This window comes from Typopeltis vanoorti, chromosome 25 (genome assembly GCF_054136105.1).
Source record: "Typopeltis vanoorti isolate ZY-2024b chromosome 25, IOZ_Tvanoo_1.0, whole genome shotgun sequence".
In the NCBI taxonomy this organism is placed as follows: Eukaryota; Metazoa; Arthropoda; class Arachnida; order Uropygi; family Thelyphonidae; genus Typopeltis; species Typopeltis vanoorti.
In genome coordinates, this window is record NC_143573.1 from 39,442,591 (window position 1) to 39,461,248 (window position 18,658).

The 18,658-nt window shown below is 36.6% G+C and overlaps 1 protein-coding gene across 3 annotated transcripts in view; it reads right to left on the minus strand.

Moving 5' to 3' along the window:
- The window catches only part of LOC150092677 (putative inactive 1-aminocyclopropane-1-carboxylate synthase-like protein 2), a 244,260-nt gene that overhangs the window by 206,523 nt on the left and 19,079 nt on the right, over nt 1–18,658 (minus strand). For 2 of the 3 annotated variants that reach the window (XM_090414510.1, XM_090414509.1), the window contains exon 2: nt 4,819–4,949. In XM_090414510.1, coding sequence (XP_090270636.1) covers nt 4,819–4,935 — 117 coding nt within the window. In that variant the 5' untranslated portion in view covers nt 4,936–4,949. Of the gene's footprint in view, nt 1–4,818; nt 4,950–14,247; nt 14,770–18,658 lie in introns of those variants that run through there. The other variant, XM_090414507.1, reaches the window with a different exon arrangement.

Sequence of the window (18,658 nt, forward strand, 5' to 3'; positions counted from 1 at the left end):
TAGTCGTATGCTCCAGAAGATGATCTTGACATAAAGGTCGAAACGTCGAATGTAGATTTTAGTTATATTAAACTAAAGTTTTTATTCAAACACGGTAGTTGTCTCCATAATTTTCAAAAATGCATTCGGATCACCGTGTAAGCCTAAAAGAAAAGTAATCCCATCATTCATTTTATATTTACTTTATTCAGCCTTTTGACCTTCAGAATAAAGTCACACATTCATGCTGTTATGTATTTCTTTGTCAGTACCCAAGCAGCATTTATTTCCTTACTGCTGAACTCCTCATTCCATGCTATATAGCTACAAGCTGTCTCCTAAGCTTGTCATAATCACCAACCTTGTACTTCCACATATATCCTTTCCTCACAGAAGTCTGCATATGGCTAGACACAACCCGGGTGATCACTTCATGATTACTCTCACCAACTGTAGGAAATTGCAAAACACCACTTGCAATTACATCCTCTGACAAAATGATCAGATCTAATCATTTATTAGATCTGTTATTATTACTGACTACTGTGAAATGCTGATGTCAGCATTTCACAGTAGTCAGTAATAGTTTCACCACTAAATACAATCATTTTTATTTTATTCATGTGGGGTTCCCTCCCCTCATTCCTCGACCACCCCTTAGGACTGGTTGCAAATTAGCAAATCAGGTGAAGAAACCTGATTTGCTAATTTCTGCTCATTTTGCACTTTTATTGTCCTTACTGAGTCACTCTCCTAGCTTTTGCTTTATACTGTTTATGTAACTGATTATTACCATTATTCATCTTGTACTGCCTCCAAAGTGCTTTCTTATTCCACATTTTATGCTTAATCCCATCATTCATTTTATATTTACCTTATTCAGCCTTTTGACCTTCAGAATAAATTCACACATTCATGCTGCTATGTATTTCTTTGTCAGTTCCCAAGCAGCATTTATTTCCTTACTGCTCAACTCCTCATTCCATGCTATAGCTACAAATGGTCTCCTAAGCTTGTCATAATCACCAGCCTTGTACTTCTGTATATATCCTTTCCTCACAGTTCTGCATATGGCTAGCCACAACCCAGGTGATCATTTCATGATTACTCTCACCAACTGTAGGAAATTGCAAAACACCACTTGTAATTACATCCTCTGATAAAATGATCAGATCTAAACTCTTGATCCTTGTGTGTCCTCTTTTACATGCTGCTTGAGAAAGTTATCTCTCAAGAACTCGAGAAATTCATTTTCCTTATTTCCAAATGTTATCTCTGCATTCCAGTCTGTACTGTCATAATTAAAATTGCCCATAATAATTACTCCTTCTTTGTTCATCAATCCAAATTGTTCATACATTTCTTCATCGCCACTCTCCACATTCCCTGGACTATAGCAACATCCAACTAAATTTCTTCCTGTCAACCTCCACTTTACACCACACTGCCTCATAACCATTGCCACTATTTCCCTCTTTCATGTCTACCTTATTTTGACATAATTCCCCTGCTTTTATCAGCAGCACTCCCCCTTCCTTCCTGTATTTTCTATCCTTGTAAAAAATACAGTATCCTTCCATTTCTCTTCCCAACAGGATGTCATCTTCATTCAACCATGTTACACTTATTCCAATGATTTCGGGGCGAATAAACTCAATCAGTGAAACCATTTTATCTTCCTTATTTCTGATATTTCTCTCATTTGTAAACAAACACAGCAGTTTATTTTTAGGTCTATAACTGGTCCTATCCAAGCCATTTGTTGGTTGTGATTTCCCCACCATACCTGCCTCTGCCCAATCACCTTTATCACATCTTACCACATATATCAGCATCTGCTCAGTCTCTTCCCCACTCACATTTAGTAATTTTAGTAATTAATTAGTAACTTTAGTAATGAATTTTATATATTTTTTGTTTTAGGCAGAGGCTAAGGCTTTGCCTAAAACAAAAAATATATAAAATATTTTTATATTTTATATATTTTTGAATAAAGAAATTGGCCAAGAGTGGTGAACCCATGGTTATCCCCTCTATTTGTTTATAGAATTTTCCCTGCCAAAACAAAATAACTTGAGTTCATTGTGAACTGAAATAGGGATGAGATATTGGGAGAAAATTTAGCTTAGATTAGCTCTAAAGTTTCCCTGAGTGGGACATTTGTGAATAAGGAGGAGACATCAAAGCTGACCATTATGTCAGTTAGAGCGTAAGGTTTTCTATGCTGGCTTTGAAGTGGGCCGAGTTTTTTATGTGTGATGGTGTGTTGCCAGTATAGTGTGCGAGCACTTTGGCCAAATGTTTAGCTAATTTGTATGTGGGGGAATCAATGGCATCCACTATGGGACGTAATGGCACATTTTCTTTAAATATTTTTGGGGGTCCATAAATACGGGGGGGGGGAGTATAGAGTTAAACAGTTTTAATCTGTTGGTAACTTCTACAGGCCAAGAAGTGACACTTTTTTAAGGAGTCTGTGAAGTTTTCTGATTTGTGAGTTGGTGGGATTGTAATCAATAGGGAGATAAGTAGTCAGATCTAATAGAAGAGCATTAAGTTTACCTGTGTAGTCCTTTTGGTTAAGTACTACAGTTGCATTTCCCTTACCTGCTTTGGTGATAACTATTTCTTTGTTATTCCTCATTCCCTGCAGAGCTTTATATTCCTTGTTGGATATGTTGTTGGTTTTTGGTGGTCTTGCTTTGGAGAGGACACAAGCTACATCTAGTCTTACACTGTTGGCGATTTGATTTGGAAGGTGGCGGATTCTGCGTTCGATCTGGATCATAATATCCTCAATAGGTATTTTTCTGGGAGCAATGGCGAAGTTGTGGCCATGTGAAAGCGCGTTGAGTGCTTCAGGGTGACTGAAGAATGGCTGATTATGGTGTTAGTAGGAAGTTTTGGATTGACGGTTCGAGTTCTTTTTTGATTTTTTGAATTTTTTCATCTGTCGACCTCGTATTTTTTCAAATTCTTTGTCTGCTGCGGTACATGAGACATCATGTAAAATTGACCAAAGCTCGTGATTTAAAGTGCATGAAAGCTCTTCTTCAAAAGCTCGAATAGCTTTGTTAATGTCCGCTAAGAGAAACCACGTGGCAGCAATTTGTTCCTGAAGCAAAGCATAGCTGGCGTGGTTATAGATACGGAGAGCTTTTTGTGAAACAAAACGATGCGTGAATTTTACACAATTCAGGATTACCTGATACACTCCTCTCCTTCTTAACACACTTAAACAACCAACACCCCAGAATCAAGTTCATCCTGGAAAAGGAGGAAAACAACAGCCTCCCTTTCCTAGACACACTAGTCTGCAAGCCTGATGGAACCTTGGTTTTTCTCAGTTTATAGAAAACTCACCCATACAAGAAGGTACATTCACCAACAATCCCCTCCCCTCGCAACAATATGGAGTGGTGAAAACACTATACAACAGGGCTAAACTAATCTGTTCTAACGACATGGCTCTAAACACTGAACTAAATCACATCCTCAACATTTTCTCAGCCAATGGCTACCCCCCCAAAAAAAATACTGAAACCTACAAACCACAACACCCCCCCCCTTCCACAACAAGGATTACTCTAAATCCATCACCATTCCCTACATCCGAGGCACCTGGGAAAAAATTAGCAAAATCTTAAAAAAAGCATGACATCGTAGCAAATCTGTTACAGACCATACAGAAAATTGGCATCCCTTATACACTCCACTAAAGACCAACCACTTCCCCTAGACCTACCTGGTGTATACCAGGTCCCTTGCAGCTGTAAACTGTCTTACTTTGGCCAAACAGGCAGGACAGCGAATATTTCGGAACATAAGGACTACATCCGTTTTCACAAGTATAGTCATTCTGGTCTTGCAGACCATGCTCTGGATACATGCCACAGAATACAGTGGAAGAAAGCTACAGTAATACACCATAGCAAATATAAATTCGAAAGACTATTTATGGAATCAGCCTCGGTCCTAAGAAACTCTCCAAACCTCAACAAATTTGGTTGTATGAGACTGCCCCAAATTTGGGAGGGTTACATCAGCAGACCTTTAGCCCAATGGCCAAGAACACCTACTTAGCCCACTAGGAGGCACCATCAGGATTTTTAGGAGAACAATAGCTTCATCACTTCTTTCTCAGTTACTGTGTTGTAGTGCCTACATGCACATGCCTTTTTTGTAAGTTCCTTTTGAAGATGGCAACATGACGTTGCCGAAATATCGAAAATATTTATTAAAGTGTAATTTAATTTATATTCGTATCTACGTTGTCAATTCCTTAAGTGATTTAGTAATGCATGACCAACGTATAAGCCTTCTACTAGTTGTAACAGCACCACAACTTGAACAAATACAGCATGTTATCTATTTTACCTTCTGAACTATGGTTAATGTTAAAATATGCTTAGATGATTAAATTCGTACTTAATGTTTTTCTGAACAAATATAAGTTGGGTTGGGGTTTTTTTTACAATTATACTAAAGCAACTGAGGTTATACAGCCAGTGTATCATGTCAATTAGGTGCTTGTATTAACCAGATAGTTCACCTCTCTTGTAGGATGAAAAAAAAAAACTTGCTACCTCAATATGAAACCAGCTAACTCCCCTTGAACAGATATAAACAACATGCATATGTGTAAATGTATATTAAATTTTGAAGGAGTGAATTTTATATATAGAAAATGACTAATAGAAATTTTATCACATAACCTTGAACTTTCCTAAAGCAATGGACTGCTCAGTCAAATTGGTTTATTATTAGCATTCCATTATGGAAACAAAATGACAAAATGAAAATAAATAGGTAATTTATGATGCTTAATAGTATTCTTACAGTAGGATTAGTTTCAGGATCATATACATCAGAACTACATAATTTAAGGTATCTGACTAGAAAGTCTTCCCATCCAAGTAATGACTGGGCTCGAAGAGATATTTTATCCAGTTTCATACCTTTTAAAGATGCTATAAAAGAAAAACAAACATTTCACAAAATTTAATCACATTCAATGAAAAAAAAAAAAAAAAAAAACATTATCAGCTGAGTATTGAAGGAAAAAAAAAAAGCACTCATTAAGAACTGTCTGTAAGTTATGCAGGAATCTTTTTGTGGTTTCTGGTTTTGATGCTAATATATAATAAAATTATTTATCAAAGAAAATTATTATAAGCAAATTACTAAGGCAAAATTTTAAAAACCTACTTTTCACAAACCCATGTTGCCCTTTATAAAGCATTATATTCCTATCACTCAGTCCTAAATTCTGTATTTTACTGATTTCTCCAATACCTTAATAACTCAAACGCTTGAGATGCTGATTGGCCTAAAGTTTGTCATGTATAAGTAGTATGTATGAGAGATTGTCAGATGTATGTGTTGTTTAAGTAGAATGTATGAGAGATTTTGTCAGATGTGTAGAATCAACACATCTGACAATCTCTCTCTCAGGTCAAAACTACATGATCATTTTCTCGAAGTGGTGGCAGCATAGCTAGATTAGTTGGTTACTGTTAAGTTCTCTGATGCTATAACTCGATACAGCACTCTCAACCCTCGTGCCTCTCCCTCCATTACATGCTGTCTTGGGTAATTATTTCTCAGCAGCTGTATAAATTCCAGTTTCTTCTCTCCCAGTGACCATTCCTCCTCCCAATATATGTTCCCATAATTGAAATTACCCATAATAATTACATGACTCGCATTCACTGTGTTGATTTGCCAATGCATATCATCTACATTCTCTTTTATACCCCTTCCCCTGGATTATAAGAGCAAGGAATTATATATTTTGCCAATTGGCCTCTATCTCTCACTAGATAGTCTCAATGAACTGCCTCTGTATCCAACATCCCCCTGATATACTTCTACTATTTTTTGGCTTTAATTCTTCTGATATCATTGGCAACTCTTCCCCGCCCCCGCCCCCATTCTTTTTCTTCTGTCATCTCTGAAGATACTAGATCCTTTGCTTTGCATTATATTCCTATAGCTCACCCTCAGTCAATCAAATCTCACTAATGCCTCTAACTTTTGGCCAAGTTGAACTAACCAATGCCAAAAACTCCTCACCCTTATTCCAAATACCTCTGGTATTATTATACATAAACTGCAATATCCCTTCATCCCACAACTTCTCTTACAGCATGTATTGCTTAGCACACTAAAGTTAAGAACTTCAAGAGCTACAATCAGCATCATGTGATCACTCTCCCACTTACTAACCTCTAGGTTGCCTGAACCCATGTTCATAAATTATATATTTAGTTTAATCCTTTATCCAAGTGTAAGCAAACAAAGTTTGCACCTGAAGTATCTTCAGGACTAAGGCAACTCCTGGCAAAGGTGGACTGAGTTCTCATCACTTTCCTTGGTATCCCTTGTGCATCTCCTTGTGGACATGTATGACATGTCCACAAGGAGATGCCCATGTATGATATGTATAAAAAGATAATTCAGGTGCAAACTGTGTTTACTTACACTTGGATAAAAGGATTAAACTAAATATATAATTTATAGTCTAACCAAGTGAAAAAAAACTTCCAACATCTTTCTCTAATCCAGAGTAATTTAACAATAAGATGAGACACCTTTTGGCAACTGGCATATGGAAATATGACTTCTGCATTGCTTCAACCTTGGTATCACCTTTGGGTCTGGCTTCCACTGAAGAGACCTCAATAAAGGTTGAAACCAGTCTGGATAGTGACCCCTTCCCATAATGCATAGCATTATACATGTCCACAACTAGAGTGCTTTGCATTATGGGATACCAAGGAAAGTGATGAGAACTCAGTCCACCTTTATCAGGAGTTGCTCTAGTCCTGAAGATACTTCAGGTGCAAACTTTGTTTGCTTACACTTGGATAAAGGATTAAACTAAATATATAATTTATAGTCTAACCAAGTGAAAAAAAACTTCCAAGCACCCTTGTTCACTGCATCCCACCTTCAAACATTCTAATTGCCCTGACTCTGAACTTCTGGAGCCCTCACTGAACAACGCTTCCTCAAGACTCCTAACCTCAAATCAATGCCATCCACCTTATATATAAATCCTTCCTTCCATCAAACTCACTCCACACCATTCTTCCTGCACAATCTGTGTACTGACTCATTTGTGATCATAGCTCTCCATCTGAGCTCACTTCTATTATCCTGCAGCAACAGACTCAACTTTAATTTTCTCGCTCTTCTTTTATGAATGTACTAACAACTCATATCTTCTTATGTACCACTTGTCATTATGGAAACAAATTTTGTTTTCATAAACAAAATTCGTTTTGTTCCTGCACAACTGGACTGGAAAGAGGAAACTGCATATGGACAGAGTGAATAGTTTGTGTGATTTTCTTATGCAGCATGTGATGGAAGCAATGAGAATTTTGATAGTGTTAGATTTGATGGCACATTCACAGGATGTGGTTGTAAATGAGGCAAACACTGCCACCGACTGATGAAAGAGATCATCAAGTATACTAATTTGGGTGGTGGTGGCCAAGCAGGAGATAGCATAAGTCAGGAAGGGTAAGGTAATTACAGAGCTTTCTGTAATTACCTTCTAGTCCCATATATATCAAGGTAATTACAGAAAGCTCTGTAGTGAACTAACATCAATAACATGTGATAATGAGTTGCAAGAAAAATAAGTTGAAAGAAATGAGAATTGGTTAAAACACATCTAACATAGGCAATGTATAACTGTATACCAAGAGTGAGAATAAGGTAGGAGTAAAATGGATGCACAACAAAATTAGGCAAGTGGTATGGGAAAAGAAAAAGGGAAATAAAAGATAGCAAAATCTGATCATATGTAGGCTTGAAAAGCAACAAGGGGAAAGCACGATATGAGGAAAGATTAGCCAGCCAGACCAAAGGGAATGTAAAAGAACCAAAGTTATGTGGAAGAACTCCTTTGGGAAAGTATTTCTATTGTATGACAAGTATGAAGAATGGAAATATTACTGAAGGGAAATATTGGTAAATGATGGCAAAGAATGAAATAAAATTACCATACTCAGGTGGAATAGCATACTGAAATGCCCTTCTTCTCCTTGCTTTAAGTTTCATATTGTTGCATCTCCAATACTTCAATGCACTCATTCTGCCACTGTTTTTTTGGGTACATTTTATTAATCTGTTTATTCCATTCTAATGTTCTCTTTTTAATCCATTAGTTTATGGATTGTAATTAACATTCTTCATACATCTTTTCATTTATTATTTTATCAAATTTTGTTTTATTAATTATTTTCTTAATGTATTCATTTCACATTTATATTTTTGAATGGAAAAAGGTGGAAAAAAAAAACAAAGAAGCAAAACTAAGAATATATAAATCAGTGAAGTTGTACAGTGATGTATGACATCACTGTACAACTTCACAAATTGTGATTTGAAATCTGGCATCACTTTTTTCAATATCATTCACTCTTGTTATGTGGAGAGACTCAATAAGAGGGAGAATGAGTGAATGTGGGTATATAGAAAATGAGACATGCTGATGGACAACAAAGCTTGAATCAAAGTAGGGAACACGGAGTAGTAAGTGAAAAAAAAAAAAGGAGTTTAAAAAGTTAGTTAAAAAAGCATTCAAAAATGATGATAAGATAACAAGAGTGAATGATATTGAAAAAAATGATGCCAGATTTCAAATCACAATTGGTGAAGATGAGGCAGAGTCGAAACATAAGCAGAGTCAAATGAAGAGAACTGTAGATGTGTATGGAAGAGTGAAGAAGACTGAAATGAATGATGCTGGTATTAAAGAGGTAATGAATAACTCGTGAACAGCATTATATGGGGGATTCAATTATTACAGGTGTGATGAATGAGCAGATGCATACAGTTTGTTTTCCTGAAGGTAGAACAAACATAGTGATTGAGGCATCAGCATGTTATCAGGTATGACAGTGATTAGTTGAGGTGGAGAACAAAGATTATGAATGGAATATTAGCAGAAATGAGTGAAGACATGCAGTTTGTGAATGTGTGGGATGAGTTTAAGGGATAAATGACAGACTGCATTTGAATGGTTTTGGTGTGAGTCATCAGGAGAGAAGCTGCTGCTGGAAGGGAGAGTATGAGTGCAGAGAATGAATCTGAGATGTAGGTGCCGAAAAGTAAGGAATGAGGGATTGAAGGAGTATTTATGAATGGAGAAGCAAGAAGCATGAGTGTGGACAATGAAAGAACAAGAATGCTAGACAAACAGGAGGGAGGGAGAGAGAGTTCTGGAATTGGCAATGTGAGAGAGGAATGGCTGGAGGAAGGCATGAAGACGTCACATCAAATAAGTGGTATCACTAGAACTGTTATAGATCCAGAAATGAACTGTTATGTTTATATACAAATGCTAGAAGTATCAGAAATTGTCGCACTGATTGAGTTTGTTCACCCAAATATGATTGGAATAAGTGAGACATGGTTGAATGAGGACATGGTTGAATGAGGGAGGTGGAGTGCTGCTGACACAAGCAAGCATCTGGTACTCATGGTATCCTACTTATTGTGTTAAAAATGTGTGCCCCAGAACTAACATCCATCCTCTTCAATCTATCCTATTCAACAGGCATTTGGAAACAGGCACACACACACATCTAGTCTATCCAAAAGAAAGGCAATAAAAATAAATTAACAAAGTAACATCCAACTGACCTCACTTCTCTCTACAATTATGGAGGTGAACAACCACCTCTTGAACCACCTAGAGACCTACTGACTAATCAGTGACCAGCAGTACAGATTCCACTACTAGTGATCTACAGCTGATTTTCTAGCTTTCGCCACCTACCTCAGGACTGAAACTGTGGAAAAATTTAGAGAAACTCACATGGTTATCCTCAACATTTCAAAGGCATTTGATCTGTCTTCTACACTCTACAACTGGATTGCCAACTTTCTCATTGGTTGCTAACTACATGTCATGGTGGACAGTTTCCCTCGTCTCAGATTTCCTCACCAATGAAGGAGTACCCCAGCATTCTGTTCTTTCACCCACTCTCTCCCTCTTGTATATAAATGACTTGCTCTCACAGACTTCCAATCTTAACCATAGCTATGCCAATGAGAGTACACTCCATTCCTCTTTTTCATTTGACAAACCTTGCAGTCCTCAAGTATTCTAAAATCCTCAAGATCCATCACGGAGAGAGACTGAACTTAGATTTTCTAGCTATATCCCAATAGGGCAAGGACAGCCTTATGGACTCCAAAACTCAGTCCTGTTTGATCTCTTGCAAGAAAGAGCTCTCATTCCTCTCCCTCCAACAATACTCAGATATCCAAACACAATCAGATTTCCCTTCTTAAACTGACCTACACTTTCAATCTTTCCTTTCAAACACATTTCAACTATAACTTCTGCATCTGCCAAAAAATGCGTACTTTTTCATACAAGACACTATTTAATACCTTCCCAGCTGCTAACCCTACACAAATCCTAAATCTTCTCAACCATGGAATATTGCACCAATACTTGTTATGTACCAGAATCCTCTCTAAAATTGTTTGATTCTATCCACAAGAGGGAAATCCAGCTAACTAATGATCCCTCTCTCTCTCTCTCTCAAACAGACATTCAGTTTCTGCCTTGTGCCTCCTACAGATACTTTCATGGATAATGCTATGCTGAATTGGCCACTATTATCCTCCACTTTCCTTTAAAATCATTAGAACCAGAGCTGCTGCTAACCAACATCCTTTGAAAGTCCGTCCTGAAACTAATCAAACCAAATTCACTGCCTCTTTTTTCATTCCATCTACTTATGTTCTTTGGAACAGCCTTCCCAAAAGAATACAACCTTCAGCTGTTCAAACAAAATGTGAATAGATTCCTTTTTTCTTCTTATCATTTTGTCCACACATGCAAGGAAGGTGACTCAAGTTGGTATTGGCAGCAAAAGTGAAGTATGAGCAGTAGTTAGCTATCGAAGCCAAAACACCCTAGGGAGTTCAATATGCAGCCAGCAGAAGAAAGAGTGATTATGGAAGAATGATATTAGTTGGTGAAAATGATAAAAGGATAACCACTGCAGAGCATATAGTTGAGAGATTAAATAGATGTTCTTAAAAGGCGCTTCATTATGAATGGGACAGCATGCAAAGTATAAAAACAGTGGGAGGAGGAAATGAGACCAACTGTGAGTGAGCAGGATGTTGCTAGGTGTAAAGTTTTAAAATCTGGATAACAAAGAGGGTATATAATTAGTGGGGATATGTTGGAGGAGATGGAAGAAATGAGATCTGAGGTGATGGCAAATAGGGACCTAAAATTTAGAGGATACACTGCTAAAATTGTTAAGATGGCACAACAAAGTATGGAAATGATGCAGAGAAAGTGAGGAGATTATGGTTCTACTGTATAAGGTCTTGATTAAGCTGCATATAGACTACTGTGCACATATTTGGTTGCCTAGTTTTCAAAAGGATGAAGAGATACTGGAAAGAGTCGAGAGGCAATTGACTAAGGTGGTTTCTGGTATGTGGAATGTTGAGTACAAGAAATAGTTAAGGAAATGCAAATAGAAAGGGTATTTATCAGATTAATTAGGCAAACATTGGAGTGTTTTGGATCTTTTGCAGCATGAGGTGAATCATGCCCCATTAAGGAGGAAAAAGTGTGAGTATTGGGTCTCTTAGTAATTGAAGTCATAGTGTTGTAGGGAACCAGTATCTCCAGCATTAATTGAAAAGATTAGTAAATAGTGGCAGACAGAAGTGGAATGAGATAGAGGTTATTGGCACCAAATCATTCATAAACTCAGGTATCTATTATTCAGGCAAGTGAGCATCATATTATAACTCAAAAGTCAGTTCCACATATGCAGAATTTGGTGACAGCTGAAAAGTAACTATTATATGAAAGTACTGAATTTAAAATGGTGCTACCTGCAGTAAATTACATGGTTCACATATTTCATCAAGACTCGTGTCGTCATGGTCCTATGTTAATTCCAGTCACTTAATTATTCCTCCTAATATTGAGTTATTCGACACTCAATCTTTTCTCAAAGTATCAGAGTCCAGTGAAGATACACAAGAATTAGCTCCTTGTTGTATGCCATCTAAAATCATCTGCATTATTGCAGAAAAACACACATTTTTCTTACAGAAACCGTGAATGGGTTCAAGGCATGGTTTGATGAACTTTTGGCATGAGAGAGTATCTTCTTCTGCAGCTTCTCCCACTTAAGTGGGGTCACTGTTGATGATGAGTCTCCTCCACATCCTCCTGTCTTGGGCTGTCACCACATCCAAGTTCTTCATCCTCAAGTCCTCTTCTACCAGCTCCCTCCATCTCTTCTTTGGCCGCCCACACTTCCTCCTTCCTTGCACATCCATCTGCATGACCCTTTTTCCCACATATTCGTCCTTCCTCCTCATCACATGACCAAACCATCTCAACCTTGCCTCCTGTATCTTCGCTCCTAAGTTTGTAACTTTCACTGTTACCCTCACATTTTGGCATCAGAGAGAGTATAGACCTCCCAAAACAAGTCCTTTAACTCCATGGAGGTTAGATGTTTTTTTTTTTTTTTTTTTACAATGACAAGGTTTATTATCATATGAAGTATTTACATATATATCATTATATTTTCTGTACAGTACATTAATTTTTTTTTTTTGTAAATATGAATATATACGTTTAACTAGCTAAATATTTATACGTATACATTGTATACACTACAGTATTACAATACAGTAATACAACACAGAATTCACTACACAAATTTTTTTTTATTCTGTAATAAGATTTTATTTATCATCTTATAGAGCATTTACATATATACACATATTTACATGTTACATGTTTTTTTTTACAGTAAATTTCATACAAATTTTTCTGTTTTTTGTATTCTAAAATGAGTTAATAATAGTTACTATGGATAGTAATTTATAGTTTGCAATTGGATAAGGTTATATTTTTTTAACAGCATTTATAGTATAACAGTAAGTTATATATATTTTATAATTTTTGTTTTTTAATGTTTTTAACTGCTGTAACTACAACACTTCAATGTAATCAATTTTTTTTTTTGTTGATCTCAGTTGAGATATGCCTCTGCTTGCATCCTTGAAGCTTTTTAATGAGCTTATCTGAGGATGACATCAGTTAGATCAGTGTTTCTCAACATGGGGTGCACGCCCCACAGGGGGCAATTTGAATATTTTGGAGGACAATTAGAAAATGTACATGTACATATTTATATTATACTTTGTCAGAATTTGGCTAATGTTAGGGGGGGCATCAAAATCTTTGAGACGTTGAGGTTGGGCATGATCCAAAAAAGGTTGAGAAACACTGGGTTATGTATATGTATTATTTTTTTTTTAATTGATTTGATTGCTGTGTTGGAAGTAGGCTGATGTTTGGGAGATCAAATGAATGATCTGATCAAAGTGAAATTGCCGGTATGTTCTGGTGTTATTGCATCTGTCTTGTTGGCTCACATTCATTTTTATTGTGGTCTTCTTTTTGAACTAATTAGAAGACTTTTTTTCTTTTTTTTTTCTGCTGTGGCAGCCTTTCTATGTCTTCTGAGCTATCGGTTTTGAAGTTTGTGACTTCCTCAAGAATATCTTGGCATCTCTGATACACAAAAATTGGTTTTTTTTTTTTTTTTTTTTTTTTTTTTTTGCTTGGTACAACAGATTCTCGTTGAATGGTGTTAAATAGCAGATAGGAAGATTGATGTGTTGTCTTACAATGCATTCTAGTTCTTGGCAACTGGTTTTTATCAGATTGTCTCTTGTGGACTTGCCTGTAAGACGAAGTATGACTGGTGCAGGTCATGGCAAGCCTTGTTTTTTACTCTTCCAAGGAATCTGATTTACAGTCTGAATGTCGTTAAGCTGTAGGGGGATGTCAATTGCATGGCATAATTTTAAAACTATGTCTCTGAGGTTTTCTGTAGGTGCAGTTTCAGGAAGACCGTTTATGATAAGATCTTCTTTATGTTGTTGCTGATTTAAACATTCGTATTGTAGTTTTAGAGAATGAAGTTCTTGGAGTTCGGATGTTTCTTTCATCAAATTGTGTTGCCTATTATTTAGTGTGTTAATGCTGATTTTGATGTCTTTTATTGTTTACAACACTTCTATCACTGCTAAATTATTATGTTTGACCAAATCTTCATATTAGCCTAGTTATTTGTTCGTTCTATTTGTCAAAGAGTTCTTGCACAAGATCTACTAAGCTGGCTTTTATAGTCTCTAGACAGTTTTCTATTAGTATATTTAAAGAGTTGAAATTATAGGACTCACCTGCATTTTTTTGTCTGTTCAGTTCGTCATCTGATTTTGCCTTTGGTATAATCAGCTGCGTCATAGGTGGCTGCCTTAGGTGCGTTTCTTTGTTCCTCCTGCAGATTATACACTTCCATTCTTCGCGTGTTGCATTGGTTTTACGTTGCCAGGTTGTTTCTGAAAAGCCTGCACATTTTAAGTGTAGAATGCTACTGCATTTCATACAGGTTATTTGATTTCCATCAGATGATAAATCCTCCAGTCATTTGATACACTTCATGACTCACATTTCTTTCTTTGAGCAATCGTGGCGTATTTGTAAAGATGGCAACGTTCTTTGTTCTTCGCTCATTGTTGACCGCGGTCCTCTCTTTTCAAAGGGAGGACCGCTTCAAAATTTGGTTTCTTCTTAGCCGATTTCAGTGAATTTTATATCACTGTCTTCGGCGTGACTGGTAGAGTTACTTGGGAACACTTTCAAATTAAAACAGGAGTTAGAACCACTTTAAAACTATAAAAAACGGGGGCAGCGATATCATGATGCGCCCATTCATATGCCTAAATGGCACGCAGGACATCAAACTAGGTGTCCTGTCATTTAAAGAGCCTCCCATATCGCCTGAAGTGTTTGCACAGGGAAACTAGAAGGATAAGGTTAAAAGTAGGAAGGATAGGCTGATGTTGGCTAGTACAATAAATTGGAGACTAGAGCAGATAATTATTATCTGCTCTAATCACTAGCCTGATATTGATTATAATCAATATCAGTCTAGGGAGTACTGAAACAGCTGGCATCTATATAAGGTATGAAGAAGATGGTTGGAATCCTAAGATTTTGTATACTAATGCTAGAAGTATTAGGAATAAGAGGGGGTGGTCGCATTAATTAGTGCAACCCCACCAAAAGTTATGGGCATTAGTCAAACTTGGCTCTGACAGCAGATGATATAGGTACAGAAATAGAATGTGATGGGTATAGTAATTTCAGGCAGGATAGAGAAAATAGGACAGGAAGGTGGGTGCTGTTGATGATAGATGATCAATTGCAGTTAAAAAAAGTAAATTAAGAAGGCCAATATGTGAATGGCAGTTCATCTAAGGCAATCTGGTGTGAAACAGAGACCAACAATACAAAATATACAATTGATTGCTACTACAAGCCATAGGGTGCAAGGGATGATGTGGAAGACATGCATCAGTAAATTAGTGCAGGTTAAGCAATTATTAGAGAATATTTCAACTATGGAGCCATAGACTGGAAACAGGAAAAGTCAGATGGCAGGAAGGAAACTGAACCTATACACCTTCTAAAGAGATAATTACTTTAAATAGTATGCAATGAAGAAGACTCAGTGGTATGAGAGTAATATCTGGTCAGAGGATCAGATTTATCATAACTAAGGCAGTCACAGTACCTCAGACTGGTAAGAGTGATTAAGCAGTCTTGACTTGGGAAGTTGTACAATATGCAGATTTTTCAGTTAAGAAGGGTATATATATGTGGAAAGTAAAAGATCCAAAGGAAGGTAAAAGATCCAAAGGATGGCCCAGAATTAGATGGATAGACAAAATAAAAGAGGACCTGAAAACCAAATCACAACAAGCGACACCAAACTGGACAGAATTGTTCGGACTCTCCCAGGACAGACAGAAGTGGAAAGAGTTCGTTCGGCCTCATCATCATCCACATAGATGATGGAAGAGAGAAGAAGAATATATGTGGAACTGCAGGGCAGTGACAAGCTTCAGTGGCAGCTTACAACAGTGCCATGGCATAAGAATTTGCAAGAGAAGGATGTTAGCAGTGCATGGGAAATAGTTAAGAGGTATGTAAATGTGAGCAATATCAAAATGTTATTCCCAACATCAGGAGGATAAATCAGGTAGAAGAATGAGAAGATTAAGTAGGATCTGCAAAAAAAAATGTTATGGAGGGTTTATAAGGAAAAAAGGTGATCAGCACCCTCACATGCAGTACAAAGCTCAGGAAAGAAACGTGACCAACATAGTTTTCTTTCTCTCCCATAGTCCTAAATGGGCTGTTGGGTCACTAATTGCTGGTAGGTGATATTCTTTGTTAGCCTCCTCCAATCATCTCGGTCTCTTGTTCTTGATGTCAGTTGAGAAATGGAGGAATTTGCCCATTTTTTGATGTTATCAGTCCATTTTAATCAAGGTCGGAAGACCTTGATTAAAATGGACCCCTAACCCTTGATCCAAGAACGATTCCTTCTAGTGCTTGCTTTGAAATGCCAGTAGTCCTCTCCACATGTCCGAACCATTTCATCTGTCTTCTTCTGATGACTGTCAGAATATGTTCTCTTTTTCTCCCATCTATTAAATCAATCAGTTTTCGGACATTTTCATTTTTTTCATGAGTGGCATAGGAAATTCTCAAAAGTCTTCTGTAAGTTTTCATTTCAAAAGACAGGAGTCTCCTCTCATCTTCCCTCAATAAAGTCCAGGCCTCACAACTATACAAGAGGATAGAATTCACCAAGGTGTCAGTTAGTCTTAGTCTGGTTATGATTGCTATTCTGTTATCTCCCCACAATGGTTTTAACTTTTGTAGGGTCACAGTTGCCTTAGCAATTTGGTATTTAATGTCGGTTTTTGAGCGACCATCTTGACTCAACGTGCTTCCTAGATAAGTGAACTTGTTTACATTCTCAATTTGTTTATTGCCAATTTGTATCTTTAAGAGTTCAATTTTTGATTTTGAGGTTATCATTGTTTTTGTTTTTTATAGGTTTATTAATCCATATTTTTTTAATGTTCTGAAAACGTGACTGGTTATCTCTTGTAATTCTTCTTCACTTTCTGCAAGATTGATATCGTCTGCAAAACGTAAGTTATTTATTCTTAGTCCTCCAACTACTATTCCAGTGTCATATTCATGAAGAGCTTCATCTATAACATATTCCAGAAAACAATTAAAAAGAAGAGAGGACGAGATGCATCCCTGTCTTACCCCCCGTTCTGCCCGGAACGGTTCACTGCTGTAATTTTTAACTTCGATTCTTATGTACAGTGAACATAAGTCTTTCCACTTGTTTCTTCCTTCTATGTTTATTTCCTCTAGCTTTTACATGTGCAAAAAATTTCTTCACTGCAGTGGCTGAATAGAAGAAAAAGTACACATTCCTGTCTATCACCTTTTTTTTTTTTTTTTTTTTTTTTGGTGTGTGCTTGAAAAGTTTGACAGTTTACTGGTGATTTTCTGTTTGAAGCTTCATTCCAATATATATAGAATATCAGTCATGTCATTCCAGTCTTTATTAATGTTTCTATTAATTTATTATTATTACTACATGGGCAAATCCATGACGTCTGCAGACTGATCAACGGAGGCCATAAACATTATGCCAAGCACTATCCAATATTCATGCAACATTAGCATACTTCACTTTGAACTCATTCGCTATCATGGCACTCACAACAGATTCTGAAACCTATTTCGCTCATTCACCATTCTCTAAGCAAAAAATAGAGTCCTCAGGCCCTTGCTAATCACACTCTTACTCAATTTCCAAGAATAGCTCTTTGTTCTCTCATCACCAGACCTATTCTGAAAAACTTCCTCTGTATTAATCCTGTAAAAATCTTTTGGTAATTTGTAGGCCTCAATCATATCACTCTTTTTCACCTATCAATGAATTTCTGATGATCAGATGAGGAATAAAGAGATTTAATAATCTTAATGATTTCGTTGTCAATACCATAATGTTCTAAAATTTTTCATAATGCCTTGTGCCATATTGAGTCAAAAGCTTTTTGAAGATCTAAAAAGTTGTGACACATTATTTTCTTATGTTCTATATATTTTTCACCTAGTATGTGTATTGCAAAAATATGGGTGATTGTACTTCTGGAAACCTGCTTGTTCATCTGATAGTCTGATTTCTATTTTCTTTTCGATTCTTGACAATAATATTTTTAACAGGATTTTGCTTGGATGATTAATAAGGCTTTTTGTTCTATAGTTGCTACATTTATTGTTGTTTCCCTTTTTAGGAATAGGTACAAAGACAGAAGTCTGCCAATCAGAAGACCAAGTCTCTGTTCTATGATGTGTCTATGATGATGTCACCTCCTTCACGTATCAGTTCCATTGTAACACCATCAATTCCCGGTGATTTTCCTATTTTTGAAGAGCGAACTGCTGCAATGACTTCTTTTAATATCGGGTAATCTCCTTCCTCCAAACCTCCTGGCAAAATTCCATTCAAAATATCTATCGTCAGTCAGTTGAGGGTCCTTTTGAAAAAGCTTGGTTGCATAACATTTCCATCTTCATCATCTATGCTCCAATTAATTGCAGTAAAAGGTTTGGTTAACTTATTGATAATTTGAAAAGCACTTTTAGGATTATTTTTTTATTTAAGTCCTCTTCTATATTTTTGCATTCATCTAGTATCCATAAGTTTCT